Source organism: Cavia porcellus, unplaced genomic scaffold, assembly GCF_034190915.1.
Source record: "Cavia porcellus strain 051 isolate PalLab524CR breed Dunkin Hartley unplaced genomic scaffold, mCavPor4.1 scaffold_24, whole genome shotgun sequence".
Taxonomy (NCBI): Eukaryota; Metazoa; Chordata; class Mammalia; order Rodentia; family Caviidae; genus Cavia; species Cavia porcellus.
The window spans coordinates 29,343,943-29,365,585 of NW_026947507.1; the positions used below are offsets into that span (position 1 = coordinate 29,343,943).

The 21,643-nt window shown below is 38.0% G+C and overlaps 1 protein-coding gene across 1 annotated transcript in view; it reads right to left on the bottom strand.

Annotated features, from left to right (window-relative positions):
- The window catches only part of Tll1 (tolloid like 1), a 186,483-nt gene extending 165,348 nt beyond the window's left edge, over positions 1-21,135 (bottom strand). Inside the window, exon 1 of the mRNA XM_063234796.1 lies at positions 20,967-21,135. Within this exon, the coding sequence (XP_063090866.1) occupies positions 20,967-21,135 (169 nt within the window). The remainder of the gene's footprint in view (positions 1-20,966) is intronic.
- Between the last annotated feature and the right edge of the window lie 508 nt (positions 21,136-21,643).

The window sequence follows — 21,643 nt, forward strand, 5'->3', positions numbered from 1 at the left end:
CAGAATCATGTTTAATAAACTTAAATATGCTCTGTTTACTTATCCCCTAATCCCAATTTCTAGTATTTATCCTCTTGGTTACTCTATATCTAGTATTTCAAAGTTAAATGTGATACTAATTTGAAGAAAATTTCATCTGTTTAGAAGTGGGGGCAGAGTGACATTAAATTCAAAGAGGCTCTTAGAGATCAGAGCTGGGAGACAACGAGAAAGAGAAAAATGACAAGGTAAGTAAGGCCTAGGAAGTGAGAACTACACGGACTACAGAAGATCACAAAAACAATGAGAATTTACCATACTAAATCCCTTGGGAAATGAGACATTAATGGCAAAAATAAGGAAAGTAAAATAAGACTATGTTTTATTTGAAAAGGGCAATATTTACATTTTTATTGTTATATCCACCAAACTTAAATTTTAACAGCTTTATTGAGTAAAGTCAACATACAATAAAATGTCCCTATAAAGCATACAAATTGATTGGTTTATGTGGATTCATAAAACCATCACCTAAATCAGAATAACTAGTACACCCATCACTTGTAAAAGTCTTCTCATGGCTCTCACAATCCCTTCCAACTTCTCTCTCTACCTCATCCCATCCCCAAGTACCCACCCCTCTGCAGAAGTCTGATTTGTTTTCATTAGACTCCAAATAGAGTTTTCATGTTTTGAATTGTTTTATTTTTCATAAAATAAAAAATAAACTGAATTCCTCAAATAGATACTCACTTATCTGCTTATTCTCAACTGAGTTTTGGTTTCTGTCTCTCAAGAAAATTGTATATTTTGTTACAGTTGTAGAATATACTGCATAGAGTTTTTCAGAATATCCGTCTATATGATTTGAATATCTGCAGAATCTATAATTATTTCTTTGCCTTTGTACTTACTATTGATAATTTATGTCTCTTTTTTTTTTTCAATTTGGTTATAGACATCAATTTTATTATCAAAATCAGTTCTGGTTTCACTGATATTCTAACATTTTTCCTGCTTCATTCATTTATGTTCTGACATTGTTTTTATGTTTATTCTTGCTTTATCTATATCAGTCTCTCACACTGACAATGAGTTCATATATTGGGCATTTCTTCTTTTACACTGCAGTATTTCACGGTATAAGATTCTTCTAAAAGGTATGCAAGAATGAGACCTGTGTTTTTCATAACACATCTCAAATATTGACATGCTGTGGTTTTATTTTTATGCAATTCAAAATATTTTTTTGCATTTCTCTTTTTATTTCTTTTTGGTTAGATTCCCAAGTATTTGGAAATTTATGGAAATATTTTTTATTGATTTGTATTAATATTGCAAGAAAACATACTTTTCCGATTTCTCTCACCTATGTCTAGTGATAGCTTCATTTGAGTTTATATTCAGTTTCATTAGCCTAGAGATACTGCTCCACTGTGTACTAGTTTGCATTGCTCACAATAAAAAATCTGCAGTCATTCTTAACTTCACTTTTCCATCTATAACTCCTCCGTATGTTCCTTTAGAATAAATTCTTTTCTTCTAACCACATTTAATATGTTCTTTTTACAACACTAAACAATTTGATTATGATATGAAATAAGGCAATTTTTCCCATTTCTTGTAATTGGGAGTAGTTGAAATCTTTAGATCACACAGATCTGTTTTGTTTGCAACCAATTTAGAACTTTTCAGCTATTGTTTCTTCAAATTATTTTCATTTTGTTTTTGTCTGCCCAAACCTATCTCCACTGCAGGCTCTCTAATTATTTATATAATAAGCTATCTGAGGGTGCACAACTTTTTGATGTTCTGTTTGCCATTTCAGGTATAACATTTTTTAATTTATTAATTTTTTCACCTGCAGTGCACACCCTATTGGTAATATCGTCCATTCTATGTTTCAACTCAGAAATTCTATTCTTCATCTCTAAAAGATAATGAAATGCCACTGTAATAATTATGATAATGTCATTGTCTACTAATTCTATTGCCTGTTTCATTTCTGGGACGCATTTGATTGATTTTTCTTCACAATGCGACACATATTTGCATGCTTCCTTACAATCCTGGTACTTATTTTTAGATTTTTTTTCTACTGCTGTATATTAAATTCAGGGTCTTTAGTTAAGTACTTTACTATAAGCTATATCCACAGCATAAAATGTCATTTATTATAATTACAATGTTACATAAATTTAGAGGAAATCTTATGAAAATATTAATGAGTCTATTATTGCAGTATTTTTAGTTTTTATACCTTCTCATAGTTTCCACATCTATTCATACTTTGTGCACTTCATAGAATAAAGCTATCTTCATTACTGAAGCTATCTTCAATATTTATTGGTTTTAAATATTCATATACAAAAAGGTAGGGGGACACGTTCATGTCTCACTTTTTGCTTATAATCACAGCATTTATGAAATAAATCTATGTTATCATTTTATATTATAAAAACAATATATTTATATAGCCTTTATCATTATTTTTTCTCTTAAATTTAAGATTTAATAAACTTAAAAGTAACCTATGCTCATTCTTAGATTAAACCAGTTATATAAAAAAGTTATATAATCAATTTCCATTTCCTCAGGTTAAAAAAAAAACTAACAACCTTAGCATGCATATTTTTATACCTTTTTCTATTTCTTTTTATATCATTCATATGTAAACAATGTAAAAACAAATATATACCTTTGGTCTGTGGTTTCTGGGAAACATTTTTATTTCCATTTAATGAATGAAAAAATCTCACCAGACTCATACAAATATGCTTAACTAATTTTTTTAAAAATAGCTTCATTATCTTCACTAAGAATATAAAGTAGGGGGCTGGGGTTTAGCTCAGCAGTATAAGCCCTGCCCTGCAAGCATGAGGTCACGAGTTCAATCCCTGGTACCAAAAAAAAAAAAAAAATGTAATGTATCAGTCAAATACTTTCTTAATGATACACATTTCCATTATTTCCACCTTTTTGCCTTTCCTAACAGTACTGCAATACTGCCTGAATGCCAAACAATGCTGATTGAGCTTTAAGTTTTTGGTTGCTGGGTATGTTTATATTCCAATAAATATTCTAAGTGTTGCTCTGGAAAGCAGTTAAGTAGATCCTTCTGGTATTTTTTTTTTTTTTTTTTTTTTTTGCTAGCTTTGTTATGTGAAAATGAAGCAGTACTTTGCTGAGGGCTGCTTCCCCCATTACTGATAACCTGATAACCAGTGAAAGAGCAGTATTACTTCCTGCTCTGTGTGAGCTCCAAATGCTTTCTCCTCTTGTCCTTTTGGGGAATTATTTCCTCACTCTGACGTAGGCTTCTCATATACATGCTGTAATTTGTATTCAACTGAACTTTCAGGTTGGATGCTTTGCTGTATACAATTTGTAAATTCTCTGGAGAACTCTAGTGTTCTTTCAATGTGCGATTCTCTCTTTGCTACTTCTTTGCCCTGAAAATTCTAGCCAGCTTGGACTCCCACATTCCTAACTCCATCTCGACACAGGGAGATGTCTGTCTCCATATAAATTTCCCTTCCCTAGGCAGTAAGCAGAGGCAATCACAGGGCTCATCTCATTCACTTCTAGTTTCCAAGAGATCCCTGTCCTCGGTTGTCTGATGCTCAAAATCTTAGGATCACTTATTCCATATACTATATTCACTTTAATTGTTTTAAGCATGGTGATTAAGATGTTTCCTGTTACTCCACCCTGTCTAGCCAAAATTCACATAACTTGAATTTGTCAGGATTTTATTTAGTGCCATAGCAAGACTCAATTTAGATCAAATTTCGTTTAGGTAGTAAACACCTGGTTAGGAAATTTTACTAAACAAGTAGCATAAAATTTATTGTTGTCTGAAAGTTCACCAGGCTAGCATGTGATAGTGTCACTCAAAAACTCACTATAAGCTTCACTGGCTCACTAATGACTCCAAATGGCAAATACAGTTGGAACTTGTGGTAAGGAATGGAGTTGAAGAAAATATCTTTAAGATTAAATTTTCTAATGTAAGGTTACAATACTCTTTTAAAAAGAGAACCTCTATAACCATAACCCAAATCAGTACTAAAAATGACTAAGTATACTGCAGAGTCACCAAGTTAAGGCATGCAAAATGCGAAAGGCAAAACAGTCAACAGCTTCCCACAAAGCAAAATAGGATAGTGTTACTCTAGGAGTGGTTTTCCTGACTTTCTATGATCTGTGCACATTTGTGTAATAAATCAATTATGTTAATTGCTTCATATGTTAACCCAGCAAAGAGTATGCTTTTAAAAAAGGCATAAATCAATGAGTAATTCAAAGAAATCATAAATAGCATATTTGGAAGAAACAGTGAATGATATTTTGTGGGTCAGTAAATGACCTTTATAATTAACTTCCACTCATATAATATGTCACCACTACTAACATCACCAGTTTTCACTATCTGCTCCAAATAGGTTGATGTCATCATTAAAATTATCTTAGTATTTTAGAATTAGCACTGCAGCACATCTAATATAGGGACTCTAGGGTCAAAATCTCAAAGAGTACATTCAGAGCTACATTTCTGCAAATTACAAAATGAGACTTCCTTTGAATTCATGTAATTAGAAGGGCATTCTGAGTGAATCTACAAGTTAAGTAGTAATTGATAGTATTGAATGATAGTATTAAAAGTTTCAGTAAGTGTGGGAGTAAAAGTTAAAGAAATCTAGCTTTTGTAAAATAAAAAAATGAAACCCTTATTTATGGAATTCAAAAGGTTGAAGAGATTAAGTGATAGTGACTTGCTTCTGTATCTTTTAGTATTTTAGGATCCATAAATGCCAAAGGATGTAGAAACATATTTCCAAATCATATCTCTGGTAAGTTTCGAAAAAGCCTAAGCTGGTCCTTTCAACATGATTACAGACTGTTCAGATCTGCCTAGAGGCAGCAAGTCAGTACAGGGAACCCATGGCACCACTTCATTTAAGCGTCTTTTCCTCTGCAAATCACAATGGAGAGCTTAACTTCCAAATGAATGTTCTTCCCCATGAAATCTGAATTGAATACTTTTTAAGTGAAGGGCACAAAAATGCTTATATGTATAATGAAGTCTACACATAAATGAAGACATTCATGGATTCATTATGCATATGTAGAACTCATGAGTATTCTAAAAAATCACCTACAACAAATGGGGGTTTGATCATAATGAAACTCCCATGTTAATTAACTTAGATATTATGGTATATTCTCTTGAACACCTTCTGATTATATTAAATATGTAATGACATGGTTTCAAATAAAGCCATTTAATTATCACATATTTCAAGTTGTGTTAGGGAAATCCTTGATGATGTTTGCCACTTAAACGTATTTTTAAAAATAGCTGCCAAAATGACACAGTAGGTGCTGGAGTTAACCTTCCTAATAACTAAAAAAGTTAAAAAAAATTAACTAGATTAATTTTTTAAACTCCTTGAATGAATCAAAAATGACAGACAAAAATATATTTATGTTTGAGAATATAACAGAATCCAAAATGACAAACAGACAACTAAAGCTGGCTTTTGACTGAGGGCCTTGATCCAACATGGCTGACCTGGCTATTAAATTGCACTCTCATATAAGCCTCAAGGGACAGAAGATGGTTCAAGGCAGGCCAAGAGTGGAAAATCCATTATAATAATCCAACAAAGAGCTGAAAGTGCAACATATAACAAATAATGAAAATTAAACTCATACCACCCCAGGTACATGCATAAAAAGTGGGTTTTCTGGAAGCTCAACACTCAGTAGGGGAGAGCAAAGCAAGTATCATTTGAGGCTGCAATAGTCCCACACCTATGGAACTGTCTTTTGCTTCTCCCTTTATTTCTTTTTCTATCAATTTATCATCCATTAATCCCTTTGCAAGCATCGTGTTTCTTCTCACCTGCCCAGTATCCTAAGTTCTAAGAGTACCCTACCTACATGGTTAACATGTTAACTGATAAGCCTTCAGATTCACAGAACCTAGCGGTCTGATGGCCCTCGTAATGTCCCTCGTAATGTTAGATTTGAGTTCCATGAATCAACTAACAGAAAGCTTGGAGACTGAGGTGAACTTTAACTTGAACAAAAATAATGTATCAATCTAAAAAGAATTCCAAGAGCTAGCCAGGAGACCCATTGTGATGTTCTGGTGAATGAAAACAAGGACACACATCCTCAATGACAAAGATTCCAACTACCACACAGCCCTTCTAGCTCGTTTCTTCTTTTCTTCCATATAAAAGCCTTCTGCACCCTTGAGGACCAGTCCCTGTTCAAGATGTAGGTTTAAGGTCACAAGACCCTCTATCTTTTCAATATGCCAGCCCTTGAATAAATCTGGTTCTTTCTTACTGAATCTTGTCTCTTTAAGTGAAACACAGCCCACACTTTAACCCAATAACAAGACCTGACAAGCCAAAACTCTTCCCAAGCCAGGATTACATTCTGAATTGATATTATCACAGTGGACCCACATAGTCAAGCAAAGAATTTAGCTTAAAGTGGTCCTTAGTAATGAATACCTTCAGACATTCAGCAGAAGCAAAGAAAATTCCTCTCAAATTTATTAAAGAAGCACCAAATTCCAATATTCTACAAATTATTACAGAATACTTACGAAGCTAACACAGTTTGTATGGCAAAATCCAGCTAGAACAATAAAAATAAAAAAATTTAAAGCCAATTTACCACTTAATGAACATAAAAACAAAAATCCCAAAATGTCAAAAACTGAATCCAGAAATATTTAAAATAGAATATGTTCATATTGGGCTTATCACAGGAATGCAAAGTGGGTGAACATTATGGTAAAGATCTAGAATGTCCCCTATTAAGACTTATATCTGGATGTCCCTGCCCCAAAGTCTCATGTGCTCATAGGGAGCTTTTCAGAGTTGGCCGGATCTGGAGTGTGTGTATATGAATTGAGTTTTAATAACTAAATTAAGTTAGCGTATTTCTTGGTGCAGGCAGTGGAAATCCCACCCTGGGAGTGGGTGACACCAATCAGTAGCCTTTTAGCCCAGATAAAATTTAAGAGGATAGAAAGAAGGCAGGCTTGTTGCTTGCTACCTCCTGCCTGTCATGCTATGGACTGTTTCTCCTGTGCTATCCTTCTCTGCCATGTCACTCAGCTTACAGCCAGCTGACTATGGACTAAAACCTCTACAAACTATGAGCAAAAATAAACTTTTTCTCCTTTAACTCTGGGTACTGAGTATTCTAAGTAATGCCATTCCCCCAGTGTTCTAGCATTCAGAGGCTGGTTTTGAATGGTAATTGGGTCATGGGGGGCACTATACTTATCAGTGGACTAATCCACTAAAGAGTTCAGAGCTAACTGTGCCTTAGGAAGTGTGGTTTGGTGCTATGGTTTGAATCAAGAATGATTCCCAAAACTCATGACTCCAGAGGTGGAGCTTTCAGAAGGTGATTAGATGGAGAAGGTGCTGTGGCTGATTTGTATTATGAGGCACCGTCTGGTCAGAAGAGCTGGGTCACTGGAGGTGAGACTGAACAATGTACATCTGTCTCCTCCCCAGCTCCTTACTTCTCTTTGTACTTTCGGACTATCATGATGTGAGTAGCCTTCTCCTCCCTGACCCCTTCACTGTGCACCTCTGCCTTATAACCACTTGACCATGGACTGTAAACGTGGCCAAACTGAACCTCTCCTCCTGCAAGTTGTATAATGTAGTGTCCCAATAATAAGAAAGTAATGAAGACAAGAAAGACACATCCACAGAAGTCCACCTTGGAAGGCTATGTCTCCTTCCCTGCCTTCTTGCTTCATTCTCTGCTTCCTGACCTCCATGACATGAGTCAGGTCCTTCACCATGCTGTTCTGCCTTGGCACTAGCTAACCACAGACTGAAATTCTAAGCCAGGGCACTTTGTTTACTGCATTTTCATAACAAAAATTAAAGTATCTGTTGCTTTTTTTCTCCTAGGAGATACTGAAATCTTTGCAGGAAGGCAATACACCTTATTTGTATCCTTTATATAAAGTCCTGAAACATACCAGAGTATCCCGGATACATTCATTGAAATCTTCATAGTATATCAGTTTACTCAGATGATGTGCTTGTTTTTAAACTAGATATCACTATCTTTATTGTACAAATGAGAGAACTCGAATTCAAAAGCATTATAAATAGATCAAGCTGACATAATAAAACACTAACAGCCAAGATTGTCAAGTAGTTTTACCCAATATCCAGCACTCTTTATATTAAATAACACTCCTTAGATTCATGCTACTAATTTCTACTTGAATTTATTTTTCACTACTATAAAAATGCAAAGAATGAAACTTACATTGAAAATTATTTTACAATTAGACTTATTTTTAAAAGTATGTGATATATAAAATAGCATGACAAAAACAGTAATAATTTACTAATCAGAAAATTGAAGATTTGTGAAGTTGAGTTAAATTATGGAGATAATTTTAAATATCACTTCTGTGATATGGAAAACCATTTTCAAGGACATATACAAGTGATTAACCTATTTAATTATATAACTGTTAAGGTGTCATACATTTTGAAAAATGCTTTATGCCAGAAAATTTGCCTTTCTTGCCTTTGGGTCTTTTCTCTCCATTGTAGACAGTGACCTGGAACTTGAGAGCACTGCCATTTCCCTTGTCTTCTGGCCATGTTCTGTTCACCTATTCATCTCTCCTGGGAAACAATTCCAGCAGAGCAACTTTGGACTCTGATGGTAATGTGACGCTAACGTGCTCTGATAAGCACATAGGTTTTACCCACATTCCATTCCACTCTTTTGTCACTTTATTTTATTTTTACTGATGAACTGAAGTGATAAAAGAGGATGGGAGATTAAGCATAAATAGTTTTCAAGAATAATTTTGACAAGAATATTGTCAAGGAACCTCAGAGACAGCTATAGCTGGGCAGCTGTCATGATTTGGCCAGAACGTTGAAACTTAGCAAAGTCATTTCAGAAGAAACTGGAACATCTTCCCTTTACATCTCAGTGGACAGGAGAGCTCACTGGTCCTCCAACTTCCAATATTCCTTTAGAGCTGTTCTCCCTTGCAGTGTCAGGAACACTAGAATCCAGAAAGCTTTAAAGCTTAACCAGCCTTAAAGATTTCCAAGCATCAAAGATTGAGACACAGCAAAAGCAAGCAGCATTCCCAACTTACACACAAATAAAGCAGCAGAGACAGAACTGAAATTTACATTTCTTGATTACCAGACCAGGCTGGTTTCCAATTGCCATATTACCACCTAGGTAGGTTTATTTAAAGAAAGAAAACCTTATATTCATATTTTGAAGCCACAGTAGGATCCTGTAAGTAAAAGAACAGCTTTTCATTCAATTCACCATTAATTTCTGCTTTTTCTGTTCTCAAAATAATGTGTTTAAGAACAAGAATATAGTACATAAAATAGAAATGTACCCTATTAATGTAGGAAAAATGACAGTTTCAAAATCAAGCTGTTTAAGAAAAAAGCAAATGGAAAACATGAATGCTAATACGGGCTATTTCTAAATAATTGCATAAGCTGTTATTGGTTACATACTAGCCCAGTGTGCTGCCAAATATCAAAGTCCACAAAGTACTTACTTAAAAGTTGTTACACTCCCTGCAAAGCCTTATTCCTCATATATTTTGAGCAAATAAAATAAAAAAGTTTTTATAAGTACAAGTACTCTGGTTATTGTAATTTAAAATATCTATTTCAAATGCCAAATTGAAATAACTTTAGCATACAATTATGTGATTAATACATAAACAATCACTATCCATAAGCTATTTTCTACTTTCAAAAACTATAGCCTTTTAATTTACTTCATACTTCTGTAAAGCCAGGATTAATCTATGTTTCACTCATAGTAAATGGTCAATAAATGTTCAGTAAATTAATTAACATTTTTAATTTATTTGAGTGTGTGGTGTAGAGCCACACACTCAAGTTTAGCTTTCTGTAAACATGGAATTGTGAGTGTGTAAGTTCTTCAAGTCAATCCAGATGGCAAATAAAATCTGAACCAGAAACTACTGAAAGACTATATGGCAAGACTCTATCACACATTAGTCACAGTGAACTGAAAATTGTGAACATATTTTGAACATAAGAGATACATGAGCACAACATCAAGTAACACTTAAAAATATTTATATTCATTATCTCTGATGTCTTCCCAAACAAAGAGATCTACATGGTGGTTGTATCCTCTCAAAGACTGTAGAATTGAGAGTCCATAACAATGAATGCATTTTTATATGTGGCAAGGAAAACCACCTTTCTCCACAAATGTTTTTATAAGACCATCTTCCCACGAATAAACAGTTATGAATTTTAAAGTTCTCTCCATTCTATATATTTATACTACTTGGAAAAGATTATAGGGTGTTTGCTGAATTCCAGGCAAAGGTATACATATTTTACATTCATCCAGTTTTTCTAACACTATGAGCATAAGGGTGAGTAAATAACTTGCCAAAATAATAGTTATTAGGGGAGAAAGGTCGGCCGAAATTGTCAATAAATCATTACTCTGACTCCATGCAACCTTAAAATAATGTTGAAACCAATTTGCTAAAAAGTATACAAAAGGGAAAAGAAAGGAACAAAGAAAAGAGACAGACAGGCCATGGCATCTTCTGGAGCCTAGAGTCCTGGCTTAAAATTCCAATCTATCATCTGGCAATATAAAGAAATTTATCTTAAAACTCTTAGCTGCAAGTGTCATTCAATACAAAATGAAAAAGTATTAGTAGATACTTATCTCTGAAGCATACAGTTTGGGGTAGGAAGCCCCTTTACAATTTTGAGTTCTATTATACAATCCAAATTTTGGCTCCTACTGTAATGCTTTTAATCCTAAAATACATGAGAAATTTACCCATAGTGTTCACTTCCTGATGATACAGATAATCAGTATCTTCTCTGTGTTCACTTTTGCTCACTACTTCACCCAGCAAACTCCTAACAGATCTCTTTCCACACTGAGATGTAAGGCAAACAAAGTCCCTGGTCTAGGTCATCACATCCTTTGCCCATTCTGGGCGGCAAATCCTAATTATAACAGTACTGGGGACTGACACTCTGCTGGCCAATCACCACTTGGGTCCGTGTGTATACTATTTTTTCGTCTGGTATGAAAAAATACACATAAAAAACCCATATGTTAATTCTTTCAGGTTTAGAAAAGGGGCCAAGAAATGGAAGCCCATTTTACTAGATTTTGTTCTTCCATACTTGTCAGAGAATAAGTCCAAATGGAAAATCCTTCTCCTAGAAAACACATTAATTTCCTAAAAGTAATGTATTTTCCTCAAAGAAGTTATAACACAGACAACAGTAAACACAGTGTATATTTCACATGTATCACACTCACTATTCTTAAGACAAGACTGGAGCTGCAAGACATTGGCCTGACCTTATTTTTAAAAGTTTTGAATAGTTTTGACTGTATGGCTTCTAGACAAGTTAGAATTGACAGGAAATAGAAGTTACTGAAGTACCTTTGCACAGCATATTTGTTTTCTCAAAGGCAGTCACACATCATTTACACACACAACGTACACTGTAAATCACTCTCCTTGCTTGCCTGTTTGAAAAAGATGTTTTTCACATTCCTTAGAGGCTCATGATCACAAATTCAGTGACATTCACATAGAAAATATAAAGTGTGAAGCCAGTCAACATGTTACACATGAAATGTCAGAACCTGTGCCAGAAAGAGGACACCAATGACTGAATTCTATTGGATTCAATTCAACACTTGTCTTAACAGATGAGAAAAGCCTGCTATTGCAACTTTCATGCTAGAGAAAACAAGTAGTGCCTCCCCTACACTATTGAATGCTCAAACATTTCTTGGCAAAACCCATCCTAGGAATTTGTTTGACACAGCACTAGGATTTCTAACTCCTCACACTTAAAGAAATTCTCTCTAAAGTGTCTAGGGTTTGTGCTTCACCCCATGCAATGGCCTTTTCTGACATTACAATGAAGAGCTTTGAAAGGAAAAACCACTGAGACAAGATGCATTCTCACTAAAGAAAATTGTGATGAATGAATTCCGATGACACAGATACTACCAGTTCAACCGAGTCTTACTCCTTACTTTTGACCTGGAGAGCCAAAGTACTGGATTTGACCAAAAAAAAAAAAAAATCCAGGACACAGAAACCTGATTTCACCATTTACCACCTCGGTTGACACACCAGCCACTGTGCCGCATTGTCAGTGTCAGCATTCTCACGAGTCCAAAAAAAGATAACAATGTCCACTGATGGAGACAGAGTAAAAAACAACAGACTTTAGATGTTTGTAGTATAAAAATGAGAACTACCTTGTAATGGCCTGATCACAGAGACAATCTCTAGATATGTAGGTTCATGGAATTCCCGGACCATTTCTCTCGAATGGAACCCATTTGGTTATTTTACTTATTCACAGTCATTGTTCCTCTCTAGTGAATTGAAAGGTTTTAACTTCTCTAAAGGCGGGTACAGTCTCAGGCTACTGAATGATGGGGATATGATTTGAGAAATTCATTACCAAGTGAGTTGTTGTTTAAATAGCATGAACAGTACTTACACAGTCTAAGGCTGCTATGACATCATTAGGTGATAGAGTTTATAGGACAACTGCCATCCATGTGGGTCTCCACTGACTAAAATGTGATTCTACTTACATACGTATGTATGTTATGCTCAAGTAAATGTAGATGACACATACACTTAATTCTCTGAACACAATAATGCAATTGCAAAACAAAAAGTATCATAAACCTACAAGTACTAAGCATTGTGTTCAGAAAAGTTCAGGGAGAATAATTCCAACTTTTTAATTGGTCAATCAACTGACCTAATGCCATGGAGATTTGCAACACTGCACCACAACCTGATTATCCTAATGCTTATACTAATGAAAATTATCCAAGCAAGAGTTCAGAAGTCACTGACACCCACAACCAGTCCAAGAGCCATGAGAAGTGACGCTGGAGCCCACAGCCCACATGCTGACAGTTCAACAGGGATGAGAAATGTAAGGAATGAACAAACCATTCCACAATGCAACCTCTCCACTCTGCGTCTCCAAGCACACCAATTAAACAGCATTGACAAAAAGCTCAACAGCACAGAAGCTACCAAATGTAGGTAGAAATATCCACGGTTTTTATCTCTGTCTCCATAACAACTTTTCTCAGTAAAACGTGCAGAGTGTAAAAAACTGCAGGAGTCGGAGTCTTTCTGAAACACAGAGTTAAATGCTTTGCACAGCCCATCAACACTTAAAATTTGCTTGGGAAAGATAATGTATTTCAAGACACTTTTGACCTACTTAGTGTATCCATTTGTTGTTTTATAATTACTAATATCCAAGGAATTTTTAATACGACAGTAATAAATAATTTAGTTTAAACTATAAATATAAATTGCAAGAGAATCACTGAGTAAGGCCAACACCTCATTGACTCACTTTCTGGATTTCAAGTAACACCTAATTTACAATAGTTCTTAATACAAATATATAGCTGAGCTCTTTAGAACAGCTTGATGGGATAAGCACACATTTTGCAAGGAGCTGACAAAACAAGCAGTCCATTAGCCCACAGTGCCTCAAAATCCAATAGTCAATATTGCATTGTCAGAGCTAAAAATGGCAAGAACTAAATAAATAAACAAGGGCTTCTCCCATCTTGCTGTCTGAGAATATAGTTATTGTAATTCATTCCATAGCTTTTAGTTTAGAAAAACAATTTTCCTTCCAAAGGGTTATTACTCAATAGATTACTGAAGGAAATAAACCTTTCTAAACCCATATTGTTAAATCATTTCACTGTATTCAAGGTTAGGGAGGAGATCCTACACTGCACAGTTTAGAAAGGAAAAGTCCACAATCAATTTCAGATCTTGGATCTTAAAGAGACTGCAAGAATCTCCCAGAAGATACAATCCTGCATCCCTCGGAATATAGCCAGGCACTGAACCCTGGCTTAGCCCCAGCTGGGCTCTGAGCTAAAGATGCTGCAGAGCACATTCCTATACTTTAGGGGAGCAATGGAGCCCCCACTATCATCATTGCCACCTCCTCAGACAACAGATGGTCTTTGCAAGATGTGCCGTACCTCATGGAAGTAGAATATTTGTCTCTATCTTTTCTCAACCCTGTTTGCAAAACTTAGGAGGCCCTAGTTTGAAATATTTTAAGCATATGGGTTGAAGGCATAAGTAGAAAAATAGGTAATATTTCTAACATGGATAACCAGCACTTGATACTATCTGCCTGAGTTCTAGAAGTATTTAGTGGCTAACCTCTTTACAGCAAATCACCATTTCAGTTTCATAGTACTGAGAGGCCTGAAGGATTATTAATATGACTACTACAAAGGAATATATTTTCCACTACAGGAAAGTGAATTTCAAGTTTATATCAGGATGAGTTGCTAGAATATTGAAAAACAGAATCCATAAATATACAATGAGGGAAGACAATATGGTTTCTGTAGAAGCAACTGTAAGTTTATGCACAGTTTATATTACACTTTCATAGAAAAGCATCATGAAAGTGAGAAAAGCTTATGAATTACATCTTAACTTTTTCAAAAATAGCCTACTAGTCTCATACGTACTTTCAATTATATATGAGAAGAAGTCTAAATTAGAGAAGATAGGACTGAATAAGCACTTCTCTTAACATAAACAATAAGATTCCAGGCATTGTTATATTACCTAGCTAAGAGGAAGGATTAAAGGTTTCAGTAGTGAACTGTAATAGCATTGATGAAAGAAGCTGAAGAAAACACAAATAAATGGAGAACAGAGAACTTAAAGGCAAACCCATGAACCTTGACTTTTGATAAAGGCTACAAGAACACATATTGGGCAAAAACATCCTCTTTGATAATGGTGCTAGAAAACTGGATGTCCACATGTACAAGAATGATAAATTTCCATCTCTTGCCATGTAGAAAAATCAACTCATAGCAATAAAAACATAAACATAAAATACAAAACTAGAAAAATATCAGAAGAAACAATGAGAAAATACCCTATGATATTGACTGTAGTGAAACATTCCTTGGAAAAAAATGTAAAAGCACAGACATAAAAAAAATAGACAAATGAGATGATATTAAATATTTTCAAAAGTTTCTGAATAGCAAATAAGAATAAAGAAAATGTACAGAATGGGAGAAAATGTTCACAAACTATCTATCTGGCAAGTTATTAATGGATTGATTTATGTAATAAATAAGGAACCCAATTCAACAGAAAAATATGTATAATAATCCATAGACATAGTATATGCTAATCGTCCTACTTCTTCAAAGACAAAAAGTGGGAAGAGTTCAGTCTATATGAATAAAAAAAAAGAAGATGAGAGGAGAGGAAAAGAGAAAGAAAGCTATAAGTAAATTTGGCTTACTTTGAGGGAATATATTAAAGAAAAAGTCATTTATCTTTTCATACCTATTTACAGTAATTGCCATTTGGGGATCAAAATTGTCCTAGGCGCTCAAGATCAGAGTTTAAGAATTCATACTGGTAAATAAATTGAAATATAATGCTTTACACATCCCTTTTGCAAAAACTGTGTTTTGGCCACTTCTAAGCTGGCATGGAGGGAAAAAAATTCAAGATCCAAGGAACGCAAACAAAGACAGAAGAGGCTGGTAAGGAGAAGCAGCTCAATGAAATGCATTTTTTAAAAATGAGAACTTGGCAGTCTAGAGAAGCATCAACAGAGGGAGAAATGTTTGAATATTTAGAATTAGGATAGAATAAAAGTAGACACAAGTTGAGCATCAAGTTCTGAAAGGCCATACTTGAGAGGTTGCCAAGCCTCACCAGAAAAACAACACCAAGGGCCAAAAATTAAATGAAAATAAATAAGTAAATACCCATCATATTTAGAAATTACAAACTTTTGAAAATTATCCCAAAATCTAGTGTTTTAGGACCCTAGAATGTTAGTTACAAAGAAAATCAGAAATAATTCTCTAGTCTGTTTCTACATAAACAGGCTCACAGATGCTCCTCAAAAAGCAAATTCAACCTTGCCTTTGCTGACCCTTCATCGTGCTTGGATACTTCTTTTAAGAAAAACAGATCATTTTCTCAGGATCTTCGAGGTAGAAAGCTTTCCCTCCACTCCCACCATCACGGTGCTCACAGAAGTCTACAGAGAACAAGGGTACTTCAAGGATCTTCTACTAATCATCAAAAACACTAATTTAATCTCCACTACTAGATATTTTGTTTTTAGTTGCCTGAGCTTCCCTAATATCCCTCTACACAAAAAGAAACAAGAAAAGGCCACACAGTGGGAGGCTGGCAGGCAGGGAAGGAAGGTGGATATATGTTAGCATGATTGGTTCAACAGATCTCTGCTTTTCCAGGAACTCTCTACATGAATCTGCAAGAAGATTAATTTGTAACTGGAATTTTCCCAGACTCTTCACAGATATTAATCCTCAGATTAACACTTACTAATGCAGTACCATGATGAAACTGTGCACCTCAGCCCCTGCTCTAAAATGAGCTCCTGCACAATCAACCTCCCAAGATCCCCTAGGACTCCTTTTGAACCCAAGAGTAACCAAACTCTGACTGCATAACCATTTAAATAACCACGTACTGCCCTGAAGAAAGCTGCATGTAATAATTTCCCCATGTGCATGTGTACATATACCAAAGTACCTACATTCTGCCCTAATGGATTTGGTTATATTAATATAAATGAAGCTACATCATATTAAATTACCTGTTTTGACTTAGACTAAAAGGTATAAGTCAAAAGTCAAATTAATACAAAGCTTTCCTCCTGTCCAATAGCTTCATGAACTTAAAATCAGATTTCTGATGAGTGTACAATCAGATTCTACTTTACAAATATATTAGGATAGTACAATTTTAAGTATATTATAACTGAGAATACTTCTTGGGTACCACGCATTTGATCTTGTTTGTAATAAAAGTTTTAGCTGGTTTTATAACTGTCTATGTTAACAGTCTACAGATACTGAGAAGGTACTGAGAACACATGACATTCCTAATGCTGATAATCTAATAATCCATACCTGTGACAAACATTAAAAACCAGTTATGATGATTGCCCCTCAAAAATTGGGGCTTTGAAAATATGAGACTGTGTTCTTATTCACTTTTGCCAAATAAGATCTAAAAGTAACTGCATCTCTTATTATTCAGGACTGCCTGGAATAATTTGCGGTATACAGTTAAAGGAAATCCTCTAAATAGCTAGCTAAGAATGAATGCAACATAATCCTTAAACACAACCACAATTTGCCATTAGGAGACCTGGAATTCCCACTGGAGGAATCTTCACAAGGTGTTTAACCTCACTCTGCAGGCATCTGTTGTCCTGTATGTGTAACAGGAAAATTAACAAACTCTACTGGATGCTGTGAGCATCAGCCAGAACAATGTACTCAAAAACACTTCGAGAAGGGTTCTTTTTTCCCCATAGCTCCACTAGTATTTGTTATTGATTGATATTGTGATAACAGCCATCCGGTGGGGTGAGATGGAACATCAGCACTGTTTGAATTCGAACCTCTCAAATGACCAGTGAAGCCGAACCTTTTTTCATGTTTATTTGCCAATTGTACTTCTTCAGCTGAGAAGTGTCTACTCACTTCAGATGTCCAGTTTTGGATTCTTGTTTTTTAATTTGGAGGGAGTCTTGTTTCCTGAGCTCTTTATAAAGTCTAGATGTTAGTCTTTTGTGCCAGGGATGTAGCTCAGCCATGCAGCATTGACCTGGCAAGTGCAAGGCCCTGAATTTGGATATCTGGTACCTAAAAAGGGAAAAGAAAAAAAAGACTCTCTCCTCACACCAATATTAGTACATTGTTTGAGAACACCTGGCAAAACCTTTTTTCCCACTCTGTGGATTGTCTCTTCATTCTTCTGGTGATGTCTTTTACTGCGCAAAAGTTGTTCAATGAACGTAGGCTGGAGCAACCACTGTGGAAATCAATGTGGAGATTTCTCAGAAAACTAAAACTAGATGCCCCATTTGACCCAGCTATTCCTGTACTTGGTATCTTCCCAAAAGAATAAAATATATCCTTCCACACCAATATATGTACACTCATGTTTATAGTGACACAGTTTTAAAGAGTTAAATCTTTGAAACAGTCCAGATCAACCAATGAAGGGATAAAGATGTGGTTTTTTATACAATGGAGTACAACTCAGCCATTAAGAAGGATAAACCTGAAACATTTCAGTTTTGTAAATGGATGCACCTTGAGACCATACTCTTAAGTGAAATAAATCAGACACACATATATAAATACTGCATTGTTCCTCTGATATGAAAAGCTGAAAGTGTAAACGAGGGCGAAAATATGTAATAGATATTGTGAAATAGAACAAACAACATACAAATGGAAAGGAGAACTAGGGAGGGGGAGGGGAAAAGGAAAGAAAGGAAAAAATACGAAAAAAGGAAAAATAGAAAACGCTTTTTTAAATAAGGAGAAAAAGAGGGGTTGAAGATAGCGGCGGGAAATGGGAAAGAAAGAAACATCAAGATATATCATGTACAGGTACAAATTCCCTATGATGGATGTCATCATTGTGTATCAAAAGTGTACCTACAAACTTAACTTTTAAGATGCTTTGACACCGTAAAGTTCTGTCCATCAGCACAACATCTACCCTGCGTGTAGTTTAAGGAACCTTGGATTTCTTCTTAGAGAAGGCCAGGACAGGCCCTTTCTTCCATGGACCAGCACTTGAAATCTGCTACTTACATGAAATGGGCAGATCAGAAGCCGCCAAGTATGTGGCAGGCACTTCTCTTCCTTCACAAACCTGTTCTCCCCTTTCTTAGTTCAGTGATCTTCTTTTGGCTCTTGTTGGAGGTTTTAAGGTATTAATGCTTTTCCTGTTATTACAACTTTCGTCTTATAGAATGCCAAAGGGAGGCACTATGATTCTGCCCGCTCTATAGCCAAGATGGTAAATTATAGCTTTTCATTTCATTACATTTGAAGAGCAGGGAATCTCAGATTCCGTGCATTCTTCTGGCCTTCCAGTTAGGCCGTTTTTTATTTTCCCTCTCACCACACACACAACTAGACACATGTATGAGTCCTCTTATACTTAAGCACAAGGAAGCCGTGTGGTAATTCTTTCAAAACTATTGTTTCGTTTGTCTTAATTTCAATAGCTATGTTCAAAAATTTATCAGTAACAAAGAGAAAAAAGAAACTGAACACTGAAATTTTTCCTTTGCCTTGGACGTTTATTTGCTGAGGAAAATGAGCATCTGTATCTGAAGTATGTTGAAATATGCAGTGTAATACCTTGTATTGATTCGCGGTTCAATCTTTCACACATGACAGCATCAAAATAGATACTTTCCTACACAATCTCATCAATGACACACAATTAATTAAATAAATTAAACTACGACTTTCATCAAATCGCATTTATGACTCAAACCTCTTTTCTACAGAAAGGAAACCTATCCCTGCACTGAAGGAATCACCCAGGCTGGTCCTACACTGCAGCCAGGCAGTGTCTCCTCATCCTCACCATGGAGCAAGACCCTTGAAACTTGGGGTTGTGTTGAGCATTGGAGGTGACAGACGGGAACTTGTAAACAAGGCTGAATCAAGTAATGACGCTGAGTTCCGGAGAGACAGGTTCCGCTGAAACACTCAGAATTGTGAGTAAGCATCTATACTGGGGTGCTCCGAGAAAGGAGGAAGACCTCACAAACCGAACCCAATGCAGCCACCCTCCTCCTCTGACTAATGCGTCATCCAAGGTAAAAATTAAGTAGGGAACTCCAGCATTTTCCTTCACTGATGTACACGTCTCCTTGCTTCAGCAAAGAAAGGCAGAATACGGTTTACCTCGCAATCCCAGGCACCGACCTAGCCAGCGCGCGCAATCTGGAGCTGCACTGCCGGCTGAGCCTTCGCCCACCCCCTGCTCCGCCGGGCCGAGCTCCCGCCGCGGGGCTGCAAATTCGGGGCTCTACCCAACGCGCGTCCCACAAACCTCACAACCTTTCCAGAGTTAATTATGAGCTGAGGGTCACCCCGATCACAACCCGGCAGAGGACAGCACTGGGAGCCCCCAAGCGCCCGGGGACATTGCCGCGTTCACGTGGTGCTCGCGCGCAGCTCCGAGCTCCGACCTCCGGCGGCGGGAGGGGCGCAAGGGGAGCCCCGCCCTGCGGGGGCGGGACGCGCGGAGGCGCCGGCCGGGAAGGGGAGGGCAGAGACCGCGGCGTCCGCGCCGGGCTAGCAGCCCTGCCTCCGGGCTGTGCGAGTCCGGCTGGGGTTCCCCGGGTATTCACAGGAAGGAAGACTCAAGTTCGGCTGGGGCTGCAACTTGGAAAAACATGTTTTAGGGCACACAAATTGGAATGCCATCTAGAAATGAGTTAGTTCTTCTTCCATAGTGGTCAAAATGCCCTTCTAGCCTGGAACGTACTCTTGAAATTCCCAGCGAAACGGGGAGCAAATGTGTCCCGAGGTAGCGGTGCCATCCCTATTCATGTTTTGGGGAAGTTTGCCCCCTGGGTCTCGGAGGAACGCAAGGGAACCGCGCCCTGGAACCGAGGAGGCAGTGTCCCTGCTGCAAGCACCAAGCCCCCCGAGTGCTGACACTGAAAACCCCCCGCAGCCTGCGGTGTCTGTGACTCTTTCCGTTTCACTGGGGGAGGGGAAGGGAGAAACTCCAGGACGTCTTACTCCAACTGCAGGACGGGCGCTTGGCACCGGTGCCACCGCCAGAGAACTCCAGGCAACTCAGGCCGCGGCGCTGCCACTCGGGGGTGGAAAGGGAAAGGAACGGGAGGGGAGAGCAGAGGCGAGAAGGAGGGGCGGCGAGGGAGGCGAGGAAACAGGTGAGCTCCCACCACCGCCCATCGCAAGCCCAGCGCTCCGCGGGCCCCGCGCGCCCGCCGCTCCGGGGTCGCAACTTGGAGAGGACTTACCGGCTTTGCACGGGTCTTTGTAATCGATAGTCTCTGTCTTATCCTCTTCGCTCGCATCAAAAGTGTAGTCATAATCAAGGCCAGCGGAGACACACAGCTCCCCGCAGAAAACGATCCCCAAGGCCACCAGACCCAGGAGCATCCTTGGCGAAAGCGCGTCCAGCCCCATCCTCCTCCCCGAGGAACAGGAGGGGACGGGACCGCGAGTGCCGGCGGCTGATGCGCGGGGCTGGGGCTCCGGGGCTCTCTTCCCCACCAGGAGGCTCCTCGGCGGGCCCGGGGTGCTCAGGTGTCCGGAGACATGCGGGTGCGAGCGCTGCCTGGGACCCCCAACTGCAGGGGGTGTCGGCGAGGGGGGTCGCGGGTGGGCCGAGGGCAGGTGAGCCACTTCGCTCCGCGAGGCGGCCAGGGGCGGCTGCGGGCCAACTCCGCTGGGCGGCGCGGGCGCCTGCCCCGGCCAGGTCGTCCTTCTGGCGGCCGAACTTCCCGCGGCTCTGCTGTCTGTCCTCGCGCTCGGGCTCCGCGCCGCACCCCCGCCGCTGTCAGGACCCCGCGGCCGAGCGAGAGCCACTGCCGCCGCTCCGGGAAGATGAATCCGGTCTGCACATCAGCACATCTGAACTGAAAGGGGAGACCGAGGAAGGGGGTGGGGGCCAGGCATGTCTACTCTGGGAGAC